An 18065-nucleotide genomic window follows, 5' to 3' on the forward strand; every position below is an offset into this window, starting at 1 on the left:
TTCCACTCCATCTTTAATATTAGTGGATCATTGTACCCTATTTTTTCCAATGACTATGCTCAATTTATGTATGATGTACTTATGATGTATATTTGATGTTCATTTACACCCCTGTATATGGTTCATATGTCCTGTAATCCACTACATGTATATTTTATATCAATTGATAAAGGCATTTTTACCACATTAGGCTGATCAACATTATTCCATCACCTAGTTTTAGAGCAGAATATTACTGTATTAATGCTTATATCATAATCAAGCTTCACTCCAGTTCTAGCGGAATCTGAATATGGAATGGTGCTTCTAAACAAGTCTACTTCTTCTTTATTTGATATGGGAATCCTCAACCCCCTAACCCTTCCTCTGGTCCCTACATTCCTCCCCTTCTACTCATTACTCCCATCCCCTCCATACCCTATAGTTCTGAAATGTTAAAACAACATCTTTGCTGTTCTGGATAATTACACAATTATCTTCCGAATATGATAGAACCATGAGAGTGTTTTTGTGTTCAGCTGTATGTAAACACGTGTTATTTGTTATTGATTAACCTCTCGAGATTTTGTAATGCTTTTCATTGAAAAAAAAGATGTTCCTAATAAAAAGTTTATTAAAAAAAAATAAAGTGTAGAAATTTCTACTTTGTGAGGATTAACATCCACTTCATGTAATGTTTAGATTTCGTGATAGGAAAGTCAGACAAAGTAAGTCCAGATCTCCTCCTCTGAGGATGAATATTATCAGTAGACAATGACAAGGCAATTAGTAAGGGAGAACTTGTTGCTGAGCAGGGTGTGGGTTCCTCTGGTTTCAGATTAGTCTGATAGTAAGAAGCCTCAACCTGGAGTTTCAGAAGAGTTCACCAATATCCTCTGCCTGTTCTGGGCAGTAAGATGGTGTTTCCTCTTACTAACTTTACTCATGATCCGAAAATATCCTGTTAAATATGCTGTAGTGTCAGGATAGGTGCAAATAACCTGTGATCTCACAGCTTAAAGATAAATCACACACCCATAACCCATATTACATGTAATAACATAGGTAGTTGTAGTGCTAGTATACAGCTTGGATCAAATAAAATTAAGAGAATGTGATCATTACTGAGAACCTCATATATAAATATTATTACTGCTATTAGTGCACAGGGAGGATCATGGATAATGTCACACAGGGTCTCATTCAGTTATTGAATCACTATGGTGACTTCCCTTGTACTGATATATAGGAATCACCAGAGAGTGTGGGGGGAGGAGACTGGTCAGATCTCTGGGCTGGTAGCTCACAATGATATGATGTGAGGAGAACAGAAGTCTAATAGGGGCTGATGGTTCCTGACTCCCCCACTGACCAGATACTTGTTCCTCATTAGTTTGTACAGACAGAGGAGGATGTAGAATAAGAGATTGATGTAGTACTCACCTGTGCAGGTATCTATAGGGATTTCCTGTTGATCACCCCTCACATACGTCTCTTCTTCTCCCTTTATATCTTCTGCCTTAATATCAGCCAAGTTATCACCCTAAATTACCCACAAAGCAATAAAATACTACTTTAATAAGGTCTGATTAAATTATTTGAGATTAACCAGAAGAATATCAGTGTATAAGACACACACAGCTGCCCTACAGATCAATAGTGAAAACTCAGTTTGCTAATTTGTGAGACCTTAAATCCTACCTACCTGTGGGATAATATGATTTTCCTCTGTACAATCCTGTGAAAAAAGTGGACGGAGACATCTCTCTGGTGTATTTCTGTTACTGGATCCATCTGTAGAAGACACATTGTCACGGAACACATTGTATTTATGCGATTTATTGTGTGGTACTAGGTGGCCCACAAATCTGCTTTCTCCTATATAATTAATAATAGTCTACTCTTACCCCATGACATGAGGGTCTGGTGATTCTCCATCATCACGTCCACCGTAATGGGGCTCTGGGTCCTGCTCAATCTTTCTGACAGATGGAGATGGCTATTGAGTATCACACGCTCATCGGATGTCTTCTTCACTACTATGTACTCCTGTGTATTGGGGATAAATCAATAAAAAGTAAAAAAAAAAAAAAAACACCAATTCAGAGTTGCTATTTTTAGGGGTTAATTGTGTAAAAAAATCTAATCTTTAAAACAATGTTTTTCCTATATGTAACAGTTTTCTAGTAAAGAAGAGTGACTATCTGAGATGGGTGCAGCTCCTGCCATCTTCAGTAAGCCCGCCAATTTGTGTCCTCTGTCTATAGCCGTCCCCCACAGATGAATCACCTGCTTTGGACAGATTAGTGCAAACAGCAAGATGACGTTGTGTTGGGAGCTGGAGGAAAACAGAGGACTAAGAGTAGCCGCTCCACTGAAGATGGCAGAAGCTGCAGGAGAGGTAAGTTGTAAGTTTCTGATATAACGGTTTCTATAAAGGATGTCACAGAATCCCTTCCATAATCTCTCACCTCTCCAGTCAGCAAGTAGATGACCTCCAATGTGAGATTTAATATCCCATCAGTCAAATAACTGATCATCATCCCTTCCACTCCCATTCCGCTGGGGTCCCAAAAGGCTCTGTTTCAGGCCCTCTGCTTTTTTTGAATGAACACCTCTTCTATAGGTGAGTAAATTTGGCCACCAGAATCATCTCTCCTACTCTGACCTTTCCCCTTCTGTCTCCCCCAAGGTGGCTACAGCTCTTTGAAAGACATATTACCCCTTATATACAGACAGACATACATATGGGGAAAGCATGAGCTGGGCTACCTAGAGGAGATTTGGTTGTGACAGGCTTAACCTTTATTTGAGCATGCCTAGGACAGAGAATGAGAGAGACTCAGAGATAAGTGAGACAGACCACAGTGACTGTCTAAGGAGGGAATCTCAGCCACAAAAGAGATTTGTATTTGTGTGTGTAGCAACTAAAGAAAGTGATAGAGATAAGTAGCCTAGCTGTCCACTGATTAGAGAGGGGCAAAGAAGTGAGGTAATGCCTCACTGATCACTATACACAAGTCACCAATAATCCACTGATCACTATACACAAGTCACCAATAATCCACTGATCACTATACACAGGTCACCAATAATCCACTGATCAGTATACACAGGTCCTCAATAATCCACTGATCACTATACACAGGTCACCAATAATCCACTGATCACTATACACAGGTCACCAATAATCCACTGATCAGTATACACAGGTCACCAATAACCCACTGATCACTATACACAGGTCACCAATAATCCACTGATCACTATACACAGGTCACCAATAATCCACTGATCACTATACACAGGTCACACTGGTATCACTCCGGTGGGGTATGAGATCTTTAAGCAACATTTTGGCTACATTCTGCAAGTCTTTCTTTCCCTGGGTCAGGTATCCCAATGTTATTTAAATACACATTAGACCAAAACTTTCACAATAACAAGTCTCTTAGCAATGTGTTATCTGTTTTGGATTTAAAATTCTGGTATTCTCCTATAGGTGATGCACCTCAGAATACAGTAGCTTTTCCAGTATGGATAAGCTTTTACCCACCTTCTAGAAAAGTGCATATATCCAAACAGTATTTATAACCCCTGGTAGGTGGTAACACCACCGTGGAAGTGCAGTCCTAAGTACAGTCTTAGTGTTGGTGGCCACAGAATCAGCCGTTTTACCAAAACTATTAACCCACCATTACCAAAAATATCTACATATTCACCTCATGTAACATAACAATGAAACTAAGGGGGAAAAGGAAAGCAAACAGAAGAGAATAGGTTAATAAAGCAGTGATAGGACAGACAGCAATGAGAACACGGATAGGGTTAACCAATAGTGAATTTCATCAGTTTTAGACAATTTGTGATTAGGTCCCAGCATGAACTGTCATGTTAGAGGCCACAGTTATCCTATCACTGCCCTTCATGTTCATGTATGAAAAGCCTGCTGGCCATGTATATAGCACAGGGGAGGATGAGGCATTTACTGGAGGATAATCATTTAGTCTCTGAAGATTCTCACACACACTGACATTCTCTGTGAGAGTCTATTGTTTAGTAAAACAAGAAGCCCTGACTGACACCCTCAGCTCAGTGAGCTCAGCCCTTTGTTACATGAACATGAAGGAGCTGATTCATTATGGAAAGTAAAGGAGTCCTCTACCAGTCTGCTGTAAATGTATTATATCAGGACACCAGAGGCTGCTGCACCTGTATTACACTAATTACACCTCAAACTGTGTTATAATAACAGGGCCCCAGTCAGCTGACACGTATTATACTCACAGGACACCAGAGTCTGCTCCCCCTGTATAATAATGTATAATAATAATAACATAATTACCTGGTGCGGACACAGCAGTCACCTCTCTGACTCCTCCTACTCTAAGGTCACCCGGAAGTTGCAACAAAAGAGAGAACACTTCCGGTCTGTGCGTACCACCAGAACTTCGTTACATGCGTTCCACATACCGGAAGTCATGTGGAACTGACAGGCCAGAAGTCGGATGGAACACATGGACCGGAAGTCGTGTTGAACACTTAGGGCGGAAGTCAAGTGGACCGCACACGTCGGAAGTCGGGTGGAACGCACAGACCGGATGTCAGGTAACATCTTCCGGGTGAGAGGACGCAGTGACTGGCAGGTTGTGTACCTACATAGATATAATGAGATATAACGATAAACATAACACAGGTAAAATAAAATAGGTGATGAATGAGGAGGATATAAGTATTATGAGGATTATACAGTAGGAATTACTGTGACTACCACAATATCTCTTAGATGCAGCTGCTGATTGTTACTTGGGACTAGGCTGCCTGTTACCTCCTGAGTGGAGGAGAGGAAAATTACTGTCACATATCTGTCAGTCATCAGCTGTAAGACATTACTTGTTCTGTACTGATATACGTCCTAAAGTACATTCACCTCTTCACTCTATCCTGAGGGATCAATGACATCCAAGTTATTTCCCTCTGATATAACAAGACCACACCACAATGGCTGCACCCAGTAACATTTATGGTCCCCCTCCCCCTGCACTGAGATACATAGGATGACACAGCTGGGTGCTGGAGGGGAGATGTCTCCCAGTAGAAGAGGGCAGGGAGAGAGAAGGGTGTCTGTGAGTGTCACACACTGGGGGGTGAGGAGTGACAGGGTGTGATGGGGACACACTGAGTGTGAGGGGGTGTAGTGAAGAGCACAATACAGCCAGGACACAATGTGATGAGGGGCTCAGTACATACAGGGGGTCAGAGAGTAATCTAGGTGTAATGGATGTATGATGCACTGGTCAGTACTGACTGAGGTCACAGAGTGAAGGGGCTCAGTGGATACTGAGGCCTGAGTGATGGAAACTGATGAAGGGAAAACGGGAGTGGGGAATAATAATACAAACTGTGTTACGATGTGATGTGGTGCTCAGTACATACCAAGGGTCGGAGAGGGCAGGGAAGCATGTGAGAGAAAAGCCGTTGTGCAGGGTTACATGTGTGTAAAAAAGGTGGTGAACAGGGGATGGCATGTGAGAGAAAAGCTGAGGGGCAAAGGGTGACTTGTGAGAGAAAAACTGTTGGGGAGGGGGCAATTGAGTTAAAAGCTGATTGTAAGGGGGTGACTTGTGAGAAAAGCTGGTGATCAGGGGGGCATGGATGCATGCAATGGAAAAACCAGTGTGCATGGGATGGTATGTGGTAAAAAAAGCTGGTGGATAGTAGGTGATCGCGATACTGTCCCCCCTGAGCGCGTGACTGTTTCCTTCCTGAGCACATGACAGTCCCCACCCTGAGCACGTGACATATGGTAGTTCAGCTCGGATCTCGTGACAGTCATCACCTGAGTGTGTGATGGTCGCCTGCCACCCCCAGTGAGCATGACTCTCCCTGTCGATTGCCCAAACTGTCACAAGGAATTCAACACACTTCCCAAATCAAGAGACACACACACATTCCCTCCCATGGGTGTTAAATATGTAAAGCAATCTGCAGAACCTGAATCTGCATTACAATTGCAAATAAGAACAAGAGTTTCTGGGAGTTGGAGTCATATATGTGTGGGAGTCAAGCAAGCAGCCATTTTATGATGTTTAAAATAAAATGTGTTCTGAAGATATATGGTAACATAAGTTGCCTTTAATGTTATTTATGACAGTTTATTTTCATCATCATTAACATTTATATAGCGCCACCAAATTCCTTAGCGCTTAACAATTGGGAACAAACAGTAATAAAACAATACTGGGTAATATATACAGAGAGGTAAGAGGGCCCTGCTAGCAAGCTTACAATCTACTGGACAATGGTTTGATACACATGGGTAAATGCTGCATCATATTGCATATTTGTTCAGCTAGAATACAAAGGTTACAAAGTATTTAGTAGGCTGTATGCTCAGTCACACAACTTTGTTGGTCAGAGGGTTGTTGTCTTGTGTTAGTTGTGCAGAGGGTGGTAATAGGGAGATTAAGACGGTGGTTGAGGAATATTATAAGCTTGTCTGAAGAGGTAGGTTTTCAGAGAACGCTTGAAGGTTGGAAGACTAGAGGAAAGTCTTGTGGTGCGAGGGAGTGAATTCCATATGGTGGGTGCAGCCCCAAAAAAGTCCTGTAACCAAGAATGGGAGGATGTGATGAGAGTGGAAGAGAGACCCAGAGCTTGTGCAGAACGGAGGTGTCAAGTTGGGAGATATTTTGAGGAGATGTATGTCGGTGCAATTTAGTTCATGACCATGTATGTTAGTAGAAGAATTTTATAGTGGATTTGTTGAAAAACAGGCAACCAATGTAGAGACTGACAGACTGGCTCAGTAGAGGAAATGCGATTTGCAAGGAAAATAAATCTATCTGTTGCATGCAAAATAGATTGTAGGGGCTCAAGTCTGATTTTGGGCAGACCAGTATGGAGGGAATTGCAGGAAGATGATGAGTGCATGAATTAAAGTTTTTGCAGGAAATGTTTTTTAGATGTATGCAGCATGATGTAAATATAGTCAATGTGGGGAACAAGGGATAGTTCTGAATCAAGGATCACACCAAGGAAGCTAACTAATATGGTGATGATCTGAGAGGGGGAAAGGAGTGTTAAAGAAATTAGAAACTGAGCATAATCTAGAGAAAACAAGATCAAGACAGTGGCCATCCTGATGAGTAGCGGATTCAATCCACTGGGAGAGGTCAAGTGAGGAGATTAGAGAGAGCAGTTTTGAAGCAGCATTGTAACGTGGATTAGCAATAGGGATGTTGAAATCACCCACGATAATGGTGGGGATGTCAGAATATAATAAGTGAGAGAGCCATGCAGAGAAATGTTGAAGAAATTGTTGGTGTGGTCAAGGGAGGCGATAGATCACAGCAATACGCATAGAGAATGGGTAAAAAATCCTAACAGGATGTACTTCAAAAGATGTGAACGTGACTGATGAGACATTTGGTAGAACTGTGAACGTGCACTGTGGGGAGAGAAGTAGCTCAACCCCCCCTCCTTGTCTGCCTCCTGGTCTGGGGGTGTGGGTGAAATTGAGACCACCATGTGAAAGGGCTGCAGATGAGGCAGTGTCTGAATGCGTGAGCCATATTTCTGTAATTGCCAGAAGGTTGAGGTTGTTTGAGAGGAAGAGGTTGTGTATAGAGGTAAGTTTGTTACAAACAGAGCGTGCATTCCAAAGGGCACATTTAAAGGACTTTGGAAGACATGGGGGACAGGTGATGCGTTTGAGGTGTCGAAGTCAGCAAATTGGATAAAGTCATTTCAATTAAAGTCTAGCAAACTTGGTTGTCTTTGTCTGAAAAGATGCGTACGGTACGCATCGACGTACAAGGGCACGCTACGGCGTGAAAGGGCGTACGCATCCACTACACGTGGCAACAACAGTAATTGGTCTTTTACCATACATTCGCACAAACACGCATACTTATAAAATAGTACACATTAATGATAGTTGCAACACATAGTCAGTTATGTCGAAACATAGTAGTATTTATGTTATATCAGAGTTACATGCATATTAGTGAAATACACGGAATGGGTTAAAGGAATAACATCATGAGTGGTATCATAATGAACCTTATTACATATCCTACTGTTTGGTTCACTCTGCGAGGGAATCGCAGAGTGCATACGCAAGTTATGAATGATAGGGAATTATGAACTACTTAAGACTAAGGAATCCTGGCTGGAAGAGCAGAGCATACCCCCTGCAGAGATGACCCCCTCCTTTGGATTCCTTAGGATAAACCAGCCAATGATTGACGACCCCTTGGACATTCCTGAGACCCGGACCAATAGATGCAAGCTATACCATCTTCATTGTATTACTGTATTTGATTGTGTATATAAGCAGCAGCTTGTGATCCAGAGTGCAGACATCTTGTCCCCAGACTTCAGGATTGAATGACTGCACTGGATCCAGAGCGCCTGCGATAAGTAACGGCTGTATTTACTATTACTTCGCTTGAGCATATTATTCCACTTATTGCGAATAAATCTTTGTGCTTTGGAAACACAAATCGAGGTTCGACAATCGTTATTGGTTAGCGACAATACGCACATAACAGAGGTTTGCTGGATTTCGGTAGTGTTCAGATATATGTATGTGGGAGAAGTGAGGGGGACCTGGATTAGGTGATATATCACTAGAGATGAGCGGGCTCGGATATCTGAAATCCGAGCCCCCCCGAACGTTGCCGATCCGAGACAGATCCGGGTATTCCCGCCAATTGCAAAACTGAAACCGAGGCTCTGAGTCATAATCCCGCTGTCGGATCTCGCGATACTCGGATCCTATAAATTCCCCGCTAGCTGCCGCCATCTTCACTTGGGCATTGATCAGGGTAGAGGGAGGTTGTGTTAGGTGGTCCTCTGTCCTGCTATATCTCGTGCTGTGCTGTGCTGTTCAGTTCTGTGCTGTGCTGTGGAAATAACAATGCCCTTAGAAGGACACAGCACAGCACGAAAAATTTTAAAAGAAATAAAAAAAAAATATCCCAAAACAATCCTGCAGTATAAGTTTTGGTACTGAAATATTACAAAGTTCACGGATTCTGCAGAATAGACTGGGAATTAGTGGAAATGATTGTTATTGAATGTTATTAAGGTTAATAATAGCGTAGGAATGAAAATAAACAAAAAAACTTGTTTTTAACACTTTTTATGTTTTTTTCAAAATAAATCCGAATCCAAAACCTTAAATCCGAACCAAAACCTTTCGTCAGGTGTTTTGCGAAACAAATCCGAACCCAAAACCTCAAGCAAATCTGAATCCAAAACACAAAACACGAGACACCAAAAGTGGCCGGTGCACATCCCTATATATCACCAGCTAATAAAAGCAGGGAGGAAGAAAGATAGGAGAGATGATTGTAAAATGTGTGAGCTTTTAGTTTATGATGACAGGGTGAGGCTGTTAGAACTATTGAATTTAAATAGGACAACAGTTCATGAGTGTTAACCAGAGGTGAGTGAAGTAATGAAGGGGCAATGTGGACAGAGGTGAGTGTTGCAGGGTGGGTGAAGGAGGATATCGTTCTAAAGATAATGCCATGAAAGGAGAGCAAGAAAAATTATTTGGCAAACATTGGAATTTCAGAGTAAAATAGCAAGAAATGAGAGAATTAAAATAATTACCTAGTTGCAATGTCCTGTGCAATCAGAGAAGTAGCAGAGTAATGATGCAGCAAATGTAGATTATTTCTAGATGTCTTCAATTGTTGTTTAATGTTTGTTCAACTGTTAATTGTATTTTCTAAACATTTAGTGCAGAAAACACACTTCTGCCCCCTACTTCACCTCCCCCAAGACTGAATGCAAAGATATAGTGAGGCTGATTTCAAAATAAATTACAACTGTGCTAAAGGGACAGCTGATCAGAGAGGGGAGGGGGAAACTATTGGGCTTACTTAGGCTACATGAGAGCCAGGCCAGTGTCATAAAAACATACTTGCGGACTTTATGACTCTGCCCTCTGGGAGGACAGGTCATGTGACGGGGTAGGAGGAGGCGTGATGACATCTTTACGTCACCACACCTCGGCCTCCACTATAAAATGCCGAAATTTGCAGCGCCGAATAGCGGGGGTGGGGCTTAATGACAAAATTAAGCCCCTCCCGGATATTCATTGCCGTGAACTTCAGCATTTGTTAGGATCGGGGAGGTTTGCCTACTCTTGCAGGAGTTCGGGATTCTGCCGGAAATTCCGGGAGAGTAGGCAAGTATGCATAAAAATGGTTCAGTGAGCAGCAACTAAATACAGGTTACAGCAAATAACATAGTCCTATTGCATACTTATTTTAAATACAGGCACAGTTACACAGATGAGAATAGAAGAGAATGAGATGATGAGAGTTTCAGTTCATGTACATATTGGGAATGGGAAATAGTTAGGACAGTAGAGATGAGCGATGGGCGAGTTAAAAAAAAGCCCATTAGATTCGAAAGTGGCTTTAGCCATGAGTGGAGAGAGATTATATCATCATCATCACCATTTATTTATATAGCGCCACTGATTCTGCAGCGCGGTACAGAGAACTCATTCACATCAGTCCCTGCCCCATTGGAGCTTACAGCCTAAATTCCCCAACACACAGACAGACACACAGAGAGCGAGAGAGAGACTAGGATCAATTTTGATAGCAGCCAATTAACCTACTAGTATGTTTTTTGGAGTTTGGGAGGAAACCAGAGCACCCAGAGGAAACCACGCAAACACGGGGAGAATATACAAACTCCACACAGATAAGGCCATGGTCAGGAATTGAACTCATGTCCCCAGTGCTGTGAGGCAGAAGTGCTAACCACTTAGCCACCGTGCTGCCCATAAGGCACAGTGGAAGGTGCACTGAGGTGAATGTGTGTGATAACTGGGCAGGGGGAGCTCGGGTGGCAGTTAAAGATTCAGGAAAGTGGAGCAACAAGTGTGGTTTGAAGGTGGGAATACAAGAAACAGCATAATTGAAACCAACAGGTCATAATAAAACTCTAGCTGTAAGATTTAGGGTTGTGCAGGGAGCGTCCAGGCTGTGCACAATGCAGGTGTATGAGGTGGAGGATATCGCAGCTCACAGATGATTTTTTAATGTTGTTCTCATGTAGCAGAGTTTCCAGGTAGAATGTTTCCCTCTTGTTCTCCTCTTGTGTAACTCTTAGGGGCATATTCAATTGTTGGCGTTATAGCCAAAATTCTCTTGCGGCGTGCGCACTATTACCGTCATTACTAATAGTGCGCGTAAATACCGTTATTACTAATAGTGTGCGTAAATACCGTTATTACTAATAGTGTGCGTAAATACCGTTATTACTAATAGTGTGCGTAAATACCGTTATTACGGTACTTTTCTCGCTGGATTTCAGCTCGCAGCTGAAATCCAGCTTACTATTACCGTAATAACGGTAATAGTTTTAACACCGCGGGGAATTCAAACAATTGCATATGCCCCTTAATATGCTATCGAAATTTGTCAATACACTTGTATAAAATCCACACTTAGAATAAATCCTCACTTGCTGACACTGCCTCTGACTGCCAGTTAAATAGGATCAGAGAGCCATGTGATCAATTTTTTTAATTAACCCCCACTAATTACACACACTGCAAAGAAAGTAATAACATTCTTAAACAAACAAATAAAGGATAAGCATACCATATAGCTAATAGATAATTTTGTACATCTGATCCTCTTAACGATAAGTGGTGCAGTGAGATATTTAACATATATACAATACTGTACAAAGGTTTTAGGCAGGCGTGTAAAAAATGCTGCAAAGTAAGAATGCTTTCAAAAATAGAAGTGTTAATAGTTTATTTTTAGCAATTAACAAAATGCAAAGTGAATGAACAGAAGAGAAATCTAAATCAAATGAATATTTGGTGTGACCACCCTTTGCCTTCAAAACAGCATCAATTCATCATTTCTTCTAGGTACACTTGTACAAAGTCAGGGATTTTGTAGGATTATAGTTAGATGTATGATTAACCAATAATACAAAACAGGTGATAGTGATCATCATTTTCATATGTAGGTTGATACACAGTCATTAACTGAATCAGAAACAGCTGTGTTGGAGGCTTAAAACTGTGTGAGGAACAGCAAAACGCTACAGAGGTGGGGTTGTGGAAGACAGTTTCATGTCACAGGTCATACACCATGGCAGGACTGAGCACAGCAACAAGACACAAGCTAGTTATACTGTATCAGCAAGGTCTCTCCCAGGCAAAGATTTCAAAGCAGACTAGGGTTTCAAGATGTGCTGCTTAAGCTCTTTTGAAGAAGCACAAAAAACAGGCAAGTTTGAGGACCGTAGACAGAGTGGTCAGACAAGGAAAGTTAGTACATCAGATGAAAGACACATCATGCTTCCCATCTAAATCGGATGATGTACAGCTGAGCCATCATTTCAGAACTGGAAAAAAACAGTGGATCCCAGGTACACCCATCTACTGTTCGGAGAAGTTTGGCCAGAAATGGTCTTCATGAAAGAATTGTGGCCAAGAAGCCATACCTTCGTCGTGGAAACAAGGCCAAGAGACTTAACTATGCACGAAAACATTGGAAATGGGGTGCAGGTAACAGTGAAGCATGGTGAAGGCATCTTGCAAGTTTGGGGCTGCATTTCAGCTAATGGAGTTGAGGATTAATGGTGTCCTCAATGCTGAGAAATTGTTAGGAACTTACCTTGTTCCCGTTCCGCTGCGCTGTCAGCGGGAGCTGACAGCGGTGTCCATCTCTTCAGCGCTTCTTCTGTTAGCGCTGCCGCACTTCCGGGTTCTCTCTGCTGCTGATCATGTGACTCCTGGGCGGGGAATTCAAACTCCTATATCTTCCCTGCTCTGACACGCTGCCTGTGTCAGAGCAATGTGTTTCCTGTTCCTGGCTACCGTTCCTGTGTCCTGACTCCTGTGAACCTGCTCCCTGTTAACCCCTCTATTCCTCCTACTCCTGTGTACCTACCTGGCTGTGACCTGACTATTCTCTGGATCTCCCTCTGGCACCGCATACCTGATACCTTCTGTGTACCGACTCGGCTGTGTTACCAACTATTCTCTGGATCTCCCTCTGGCACCGTATACCTGATACCTTCTGTGTACCGACCCGGCTGTGTTACCAACTATTCTCTGGATCTCCCTCTGGCACCGTATACCTGATACCTTCTGTGAACCGACCCGGCTGTGTTACCAACTATTCTCTGGATCCTGCCACGCACCCATTGCCTCCGTGCATCTACCGGTTACTGTTCCAGACCTACTACGCCTGGAATTAACGGCTAATCTGGGGGCCGCGACCTGCGGTTCTTCGGCAGCTAAGCCCACACTACCTTGCGGTGGTTCTTGGTGAAGACCGGAAGGCCGTTAGACTCCGCGCCCTAGGTAAGCCTGTGCTAATACTGACTAAGGCATCAAAATCGTAACAGTTTGCTCTGACCCTTATCTAACTGATGGAAGCGACAGGGAATCCCACTGCGAGAGTACTACTGGATAACTTAGCGGCTCAGGTTGAGGAACAGGGAAAAAATCAAGAACAGTTATTACAGATTCTGCAGACTCTGTCTAACAGGTTGGATACGCTCCAAGCAGCTCAGGTGGCAGCTCCTAATCCTCCACCTGCTCCGGCCCCACAGCCTGCCCCCGCTCCAAGCGGTTCAGCTGTATCTGCTCCCACCACCTCTCAACTCCGCATACCTAACCCACCCAAGTTCAATGGGGATCCTAAGGAATGCCGAGGCTTCTTGAACCAGTGTGCTATTCAATTCGAACTTTTGCCCGGAAACTTTCCCACACAGAAAACTAAAGTCGCATATATTATTTCCTTATTGTCTGGTCAAGCGCTTGCCTGGGCTTCTCCTCTCTGGGAACATGATGACCCCATTCTCCATAATTGTGCCACTTTCTTGGAAACCTTCAGACGCATCTTTGATCAACCCGGACGAGTCTCCAGTGCAGCTTCTGGACTCCTCCGTCTGCGCCAGGGTACCCTTACTCTGGGCCAGTATGCCCTTCAGTTTCGCACTATGGTGGCCGAACTTCGTTGGAACAATGAAGCTTTAGTGGCCACATTTTGGCAAGGCTTGTCCGATCGTATTAAGGACGAGCTAGCAGCCCGAGAGTTACCCACTACCCTGGATGCTTTGATCTCTCTCTGTAACCAGATTGATATACGTTTCCGTGAACGCACTCAGGAGAGAGAGAGTTCCCGTCGATCTACTATCCGTTTGGCTCCTCGCTTCCAAAGTCCTATTACACCGGAGGAAGAGCCTATGCAGTTGGGAAGAGCACGTTTATCCCAGGAGGAAAGAGAGAGGCGGTTCAAGAATCGTTTATGCCTTTATTGCGGGGAACCCGGTCATGTCCTGAGTCAATGTGGGAAGCGCCCGGGAAACGATCGGACCTAACTGATGACGGAGAGACTAAGTTAGGTATGAACATTCTCTCTCCTATGGATTCTAGTTTTTCTATCCAAGTTATTCTGCAATATACTGATAAACAATTGTCTCTTCCAGCGCTTATTGACTCCGGTGCAGCGGGGAACTTTTTACGAGCTGACATTGTAGAGCGGTTATCATTGCCTAGGCAACCCTTAGATCCACCTATTGCCATTACAGCTATAGATGGCAGTCGTATCATTGGAGGATCCATTAAGAACAGAACTGTCAACATGTCTCTACGCATTGGAGCCTTGCACACTGAGGAAATCTCCTTCTTAGTCATTCCAAAGGCTATCAACCCGTTGATCTTCGGCCTACCTTGGCTCAGACTTCACTCCCCCACTTTAGATTGGCAGAAACCGGAAGTTCTTGCATGGGGTTCAGAGTGTCATTCTCGATGTCTTCCCAGGATTCATAGACCCGCTATGGGCTGTCTTCCAACACCCTCCGGTATTCCTCCTCAATATCATTCGTTTTCTGATGTCTTTTGTGAAAAGGAGGCTTCCAAGTTACCCCCTCATAGACCTTGGGATTGCTCCATTGAATTGTTGCCGGATAAGATACCACCTAGAGGACGGGTATTTCCATTATCTCTACCCGAATCAGAGGCCATGTCCCTATATATTAAGGAGAATTTAAACAGGGGTTTTATCCGGAAATCCTCGTCACCAGTAGGAGCAGGTTTCTTTTTTGTAAAAAAGAAGGACGGCGGATTGCGTCCTTGCATAGACTACCGTGGCCTCAACGCCATAACGAAAAAGAATAGGTACCCCTTACCATTAATCTCTGAACTCTTTGATAGGATCAAGGGAGCTTCAATTTTTTCTAAACTGGATTTGAAAGGGGCCTACAACCTTATCCGTATTAAACAAGGGGATGAATGGAAGACGGCGTTCAATACGCACGATGGGCATTTTGAGTATCTTGTCATGCCATTTGGACTTTGTAACGCTCCTGCGGTTTTTCAAAATTTCATTAACAAAGTTTTTCAGGATTTCCTGTATCAATTTGTTGTCATCTACCTAGACGATATTCTTATTTTTTCACCTGATATTATTACTCATCGCCATCATGTCTCCTTGATTCTTCAATGCCTTCGGTCGCATCATCTGTACTGTAATGTGGACAAGTGTGTCTTTGAAAAAACGCATCTTCCTTTTCTTGGTCACGTGGTTTCTGGCTCCGGATTACGTATGGACCCTGAGAAATTAAAGGCGATTTCCGATTGGCCCCAACCGGTTGGACTTAAGGCCATCCAGCGTTTTATTGGATTGTTGCCGGATAAGATACCACCTAGAGGACGGGTATTTCCATTATCTCTACCCGAATCAGAGGCCATGTCCCTATATATTAAGGAGAATTTAAACAGGGGTTTTATCCGGAAATCCTCGTCACCAGTAGGAGCAGGTTTCTTTTTTGTAAAAAAGAAGGACGGCGGATTGCGTCCTTGCATAGACTACCGTGGCCTCAACGCCATAACGAAAAAGAATAGGTACCCCTTACCATTAATCTCTGAACTCTTTGATAGGATCAAGGGAGCTTCAATTTTTTCTAAACTGGATTTGAAAGGGGCCTACAACCTTATCCGTATTAAACAAGGGGATGAATGGAAGACGGCGTTCAATACGCACGATGGGCATTTTGAGTATCTTGTCATGCCATTTGGACTTTGTAACGCTCCTGCGGTTTTTCAAAATTTCATTAACGAAGTTTTTCAGGATTTCCTGTATCAATTTGTTGTCATCTACCTAGACGATATTCTTATTTTTTCACCTGATATTATTACTCATCGCCATCATGTCTCCTTGATTCTTCAATGCCTTCGGTCGCATCATCTGTACTGTAATGTGGACAAGTGTGTCTTTGAAAAAACGCATCTTCCTTTTCTTGGTCACGTGGTTCCTGGCTCCGGATTACGTATGGACCCTGAGAAATTAAAGGCGATTTCCGATTGGCCCCAACCGGTTGGACTTAAGGCCATCCAGCGTTTTATTGGGTTCTCTAATTATTATCGCCACTTTATCAAAGGGTTTTCGTCTGTTATTGCACCCATCACTTCCCTGACCAAGAAATCTGCCAACGCTAAGACCTGGCCACCAGAGGCGGTAGAGGCCTTCAAGTATCTTAAAGAAGCCTTCATATCGGCACCTATTCTTCAAAAGCCAGATTCTTCCTTCCCCTTTTTTCTCAAAGTTGACGCATCCTCCACTGGAGTAGGAGCTATTTTGTCTCAGAAGAATTCTACTGGAAAGTTTTCTCCCTGTGGCTTCTTTTCTCGTAAATTCTCATCCACCGAAAAAAACTACGGCATTGGAGACAGAGAACTACTTGCTATCAAATTGGCCTTGGAGGCCTGGAGACATCATTTGGAGGGAGCCAGATTTCCTGTTACTATTTTTACGGATCACAAGAACCTGCTTTATCTACAAACTGCATCCTGCCTCAATCCCCGTCAGGCCAGATGGTCTTTATTTTTTTCACGATTCAATATGATCATTACCTTCAGACCAGGGTCCAAGAACAAGAAGGCTGATGCTCTCTCTCGTTCCTTTGATTCTATGGATACCGAAGAAGAGAGTGTTAGGTCTATTCTAGATCCAGAATGTATTTTGGCTACTACTCCTACTCGGGTGATCATTCCTCACGGGAAGACTTTGGTTCCTCCACATCTCCAAACTAAACTCCTTAAATGGGCTCATGCCTCCCGTTTTTCTGGTCATGCCGGTATAAAGAAGACCTTGGAATTTATCTCCCGTAGTTATTGGTGGCCGGCTATCCGTTCGGACGTTCGACAGTTTGTGACGGCGTGTTCCACTTGCGCTCAGAATAAAGTTCCTCGTCAAGCTCCATACGGTCTGCTGCAGCCTCTGCCAATTCCGGATCGACCTTCGAGTCATCTCTCCATGGATTTTATCACAGATTTACCCTCCTCCAGAGGGTTCTCAGTAGTGTGGGTGGTCACCGATCGCCTTTCCCGAGCTGCTCATTTTGTGGCATTAAAAGGTCTCCCTTCTGCTCCTATTCTGGCTCAACTCTTCATTAAAGAAATTTTCCGCCTACATGGCTGTCCAGATATTATCGTTTCTAATCGAGGAACTCAGTTCGTGGCAAGATTTTGGAGGGCCTTTTCTCGTCTTTGTGGAATTAAGTTAAATTTCTCTTCTGCATATCATCCGCAAAGTAATGGTCTCACGGAAAGGACGAATCAAGAATTGGAGAAATTCCTCAGATGTTTCATTTCAGCTAAACATGATGATTGGGTTGATTTATTACCTTGGGCAGAATTCGCCCACAATAATAATTCACACGACTCTACCTCCATTTCTCCCTTTTTTGCTCTTCAGGGATTTCATCCTAAAGTTCCACCCTTCAAAGAGTTAACCGCTTCTGGGGTTCCTGCAGTGGATTCCCTTCTATCGGACTTCTCGTCTAGGTAGGATCTTATCAAACGCAAATTACTTCACACCTCTGCCATCAGTAAAAAAGCATTTGACAAAAGAAGAAGACCGTCTCCACTACTTACTCCTGGTGACAAAGTGTGGTTGTCTACAAAGAATCTTCGCTTGTTGGTTCCTTCTAGGAAATTCGCTCCCCGATTTATCGGTCCCTTCAAGATCATTAAGGTCATTAATCCGGTGGCCTTTAGATTAAAATTACCCCCTACCTTGAGG

General features: G+C 43.2%; 1 protein-coding gene across 1 annotated transcript in view; it reads right to left on the reverse strand.

The window, feature by feature from the left end:
• Window positions 1-4374, reverse strand: part of LOC142095498 (uncharacterized) — a 101629-nt gene extending 97255 nt beyond the window's left edge. Inside the window, 4 exon segments of the mRNA XM_075178443.1 lie at window positions 1423-1522; window positions 1685-1773; window positions 1887-2028; window positions 4325-4374. Coding sequence (XP_075034544.1) covers window positions 1423-1522; window positions 1685-1773; window positions 1887-1920 — 223 coding nt within the window. The 5' untranslated portion in view covers window positions 1921-2028; window positions 4325-4374.
• Between the last annotated feature and the right edge of the window lie 13691 nt (window positions 4375-18065).

Source organism: Mixophyes fleayi, chromosome 6 (assembly GCF_038048845.1).
Source record: "Mixophyes fleayi isolate aMixFle1 chromosome 6, aMixFle1.hap1, whole genome shotgun sequence".
Taxonomy (NCBI): Eukaryota; Metazoa; Chordata; class Amphibia; order Anura; family Limnodynastidae; genus Mixophyes; species Mixophyes fleayi.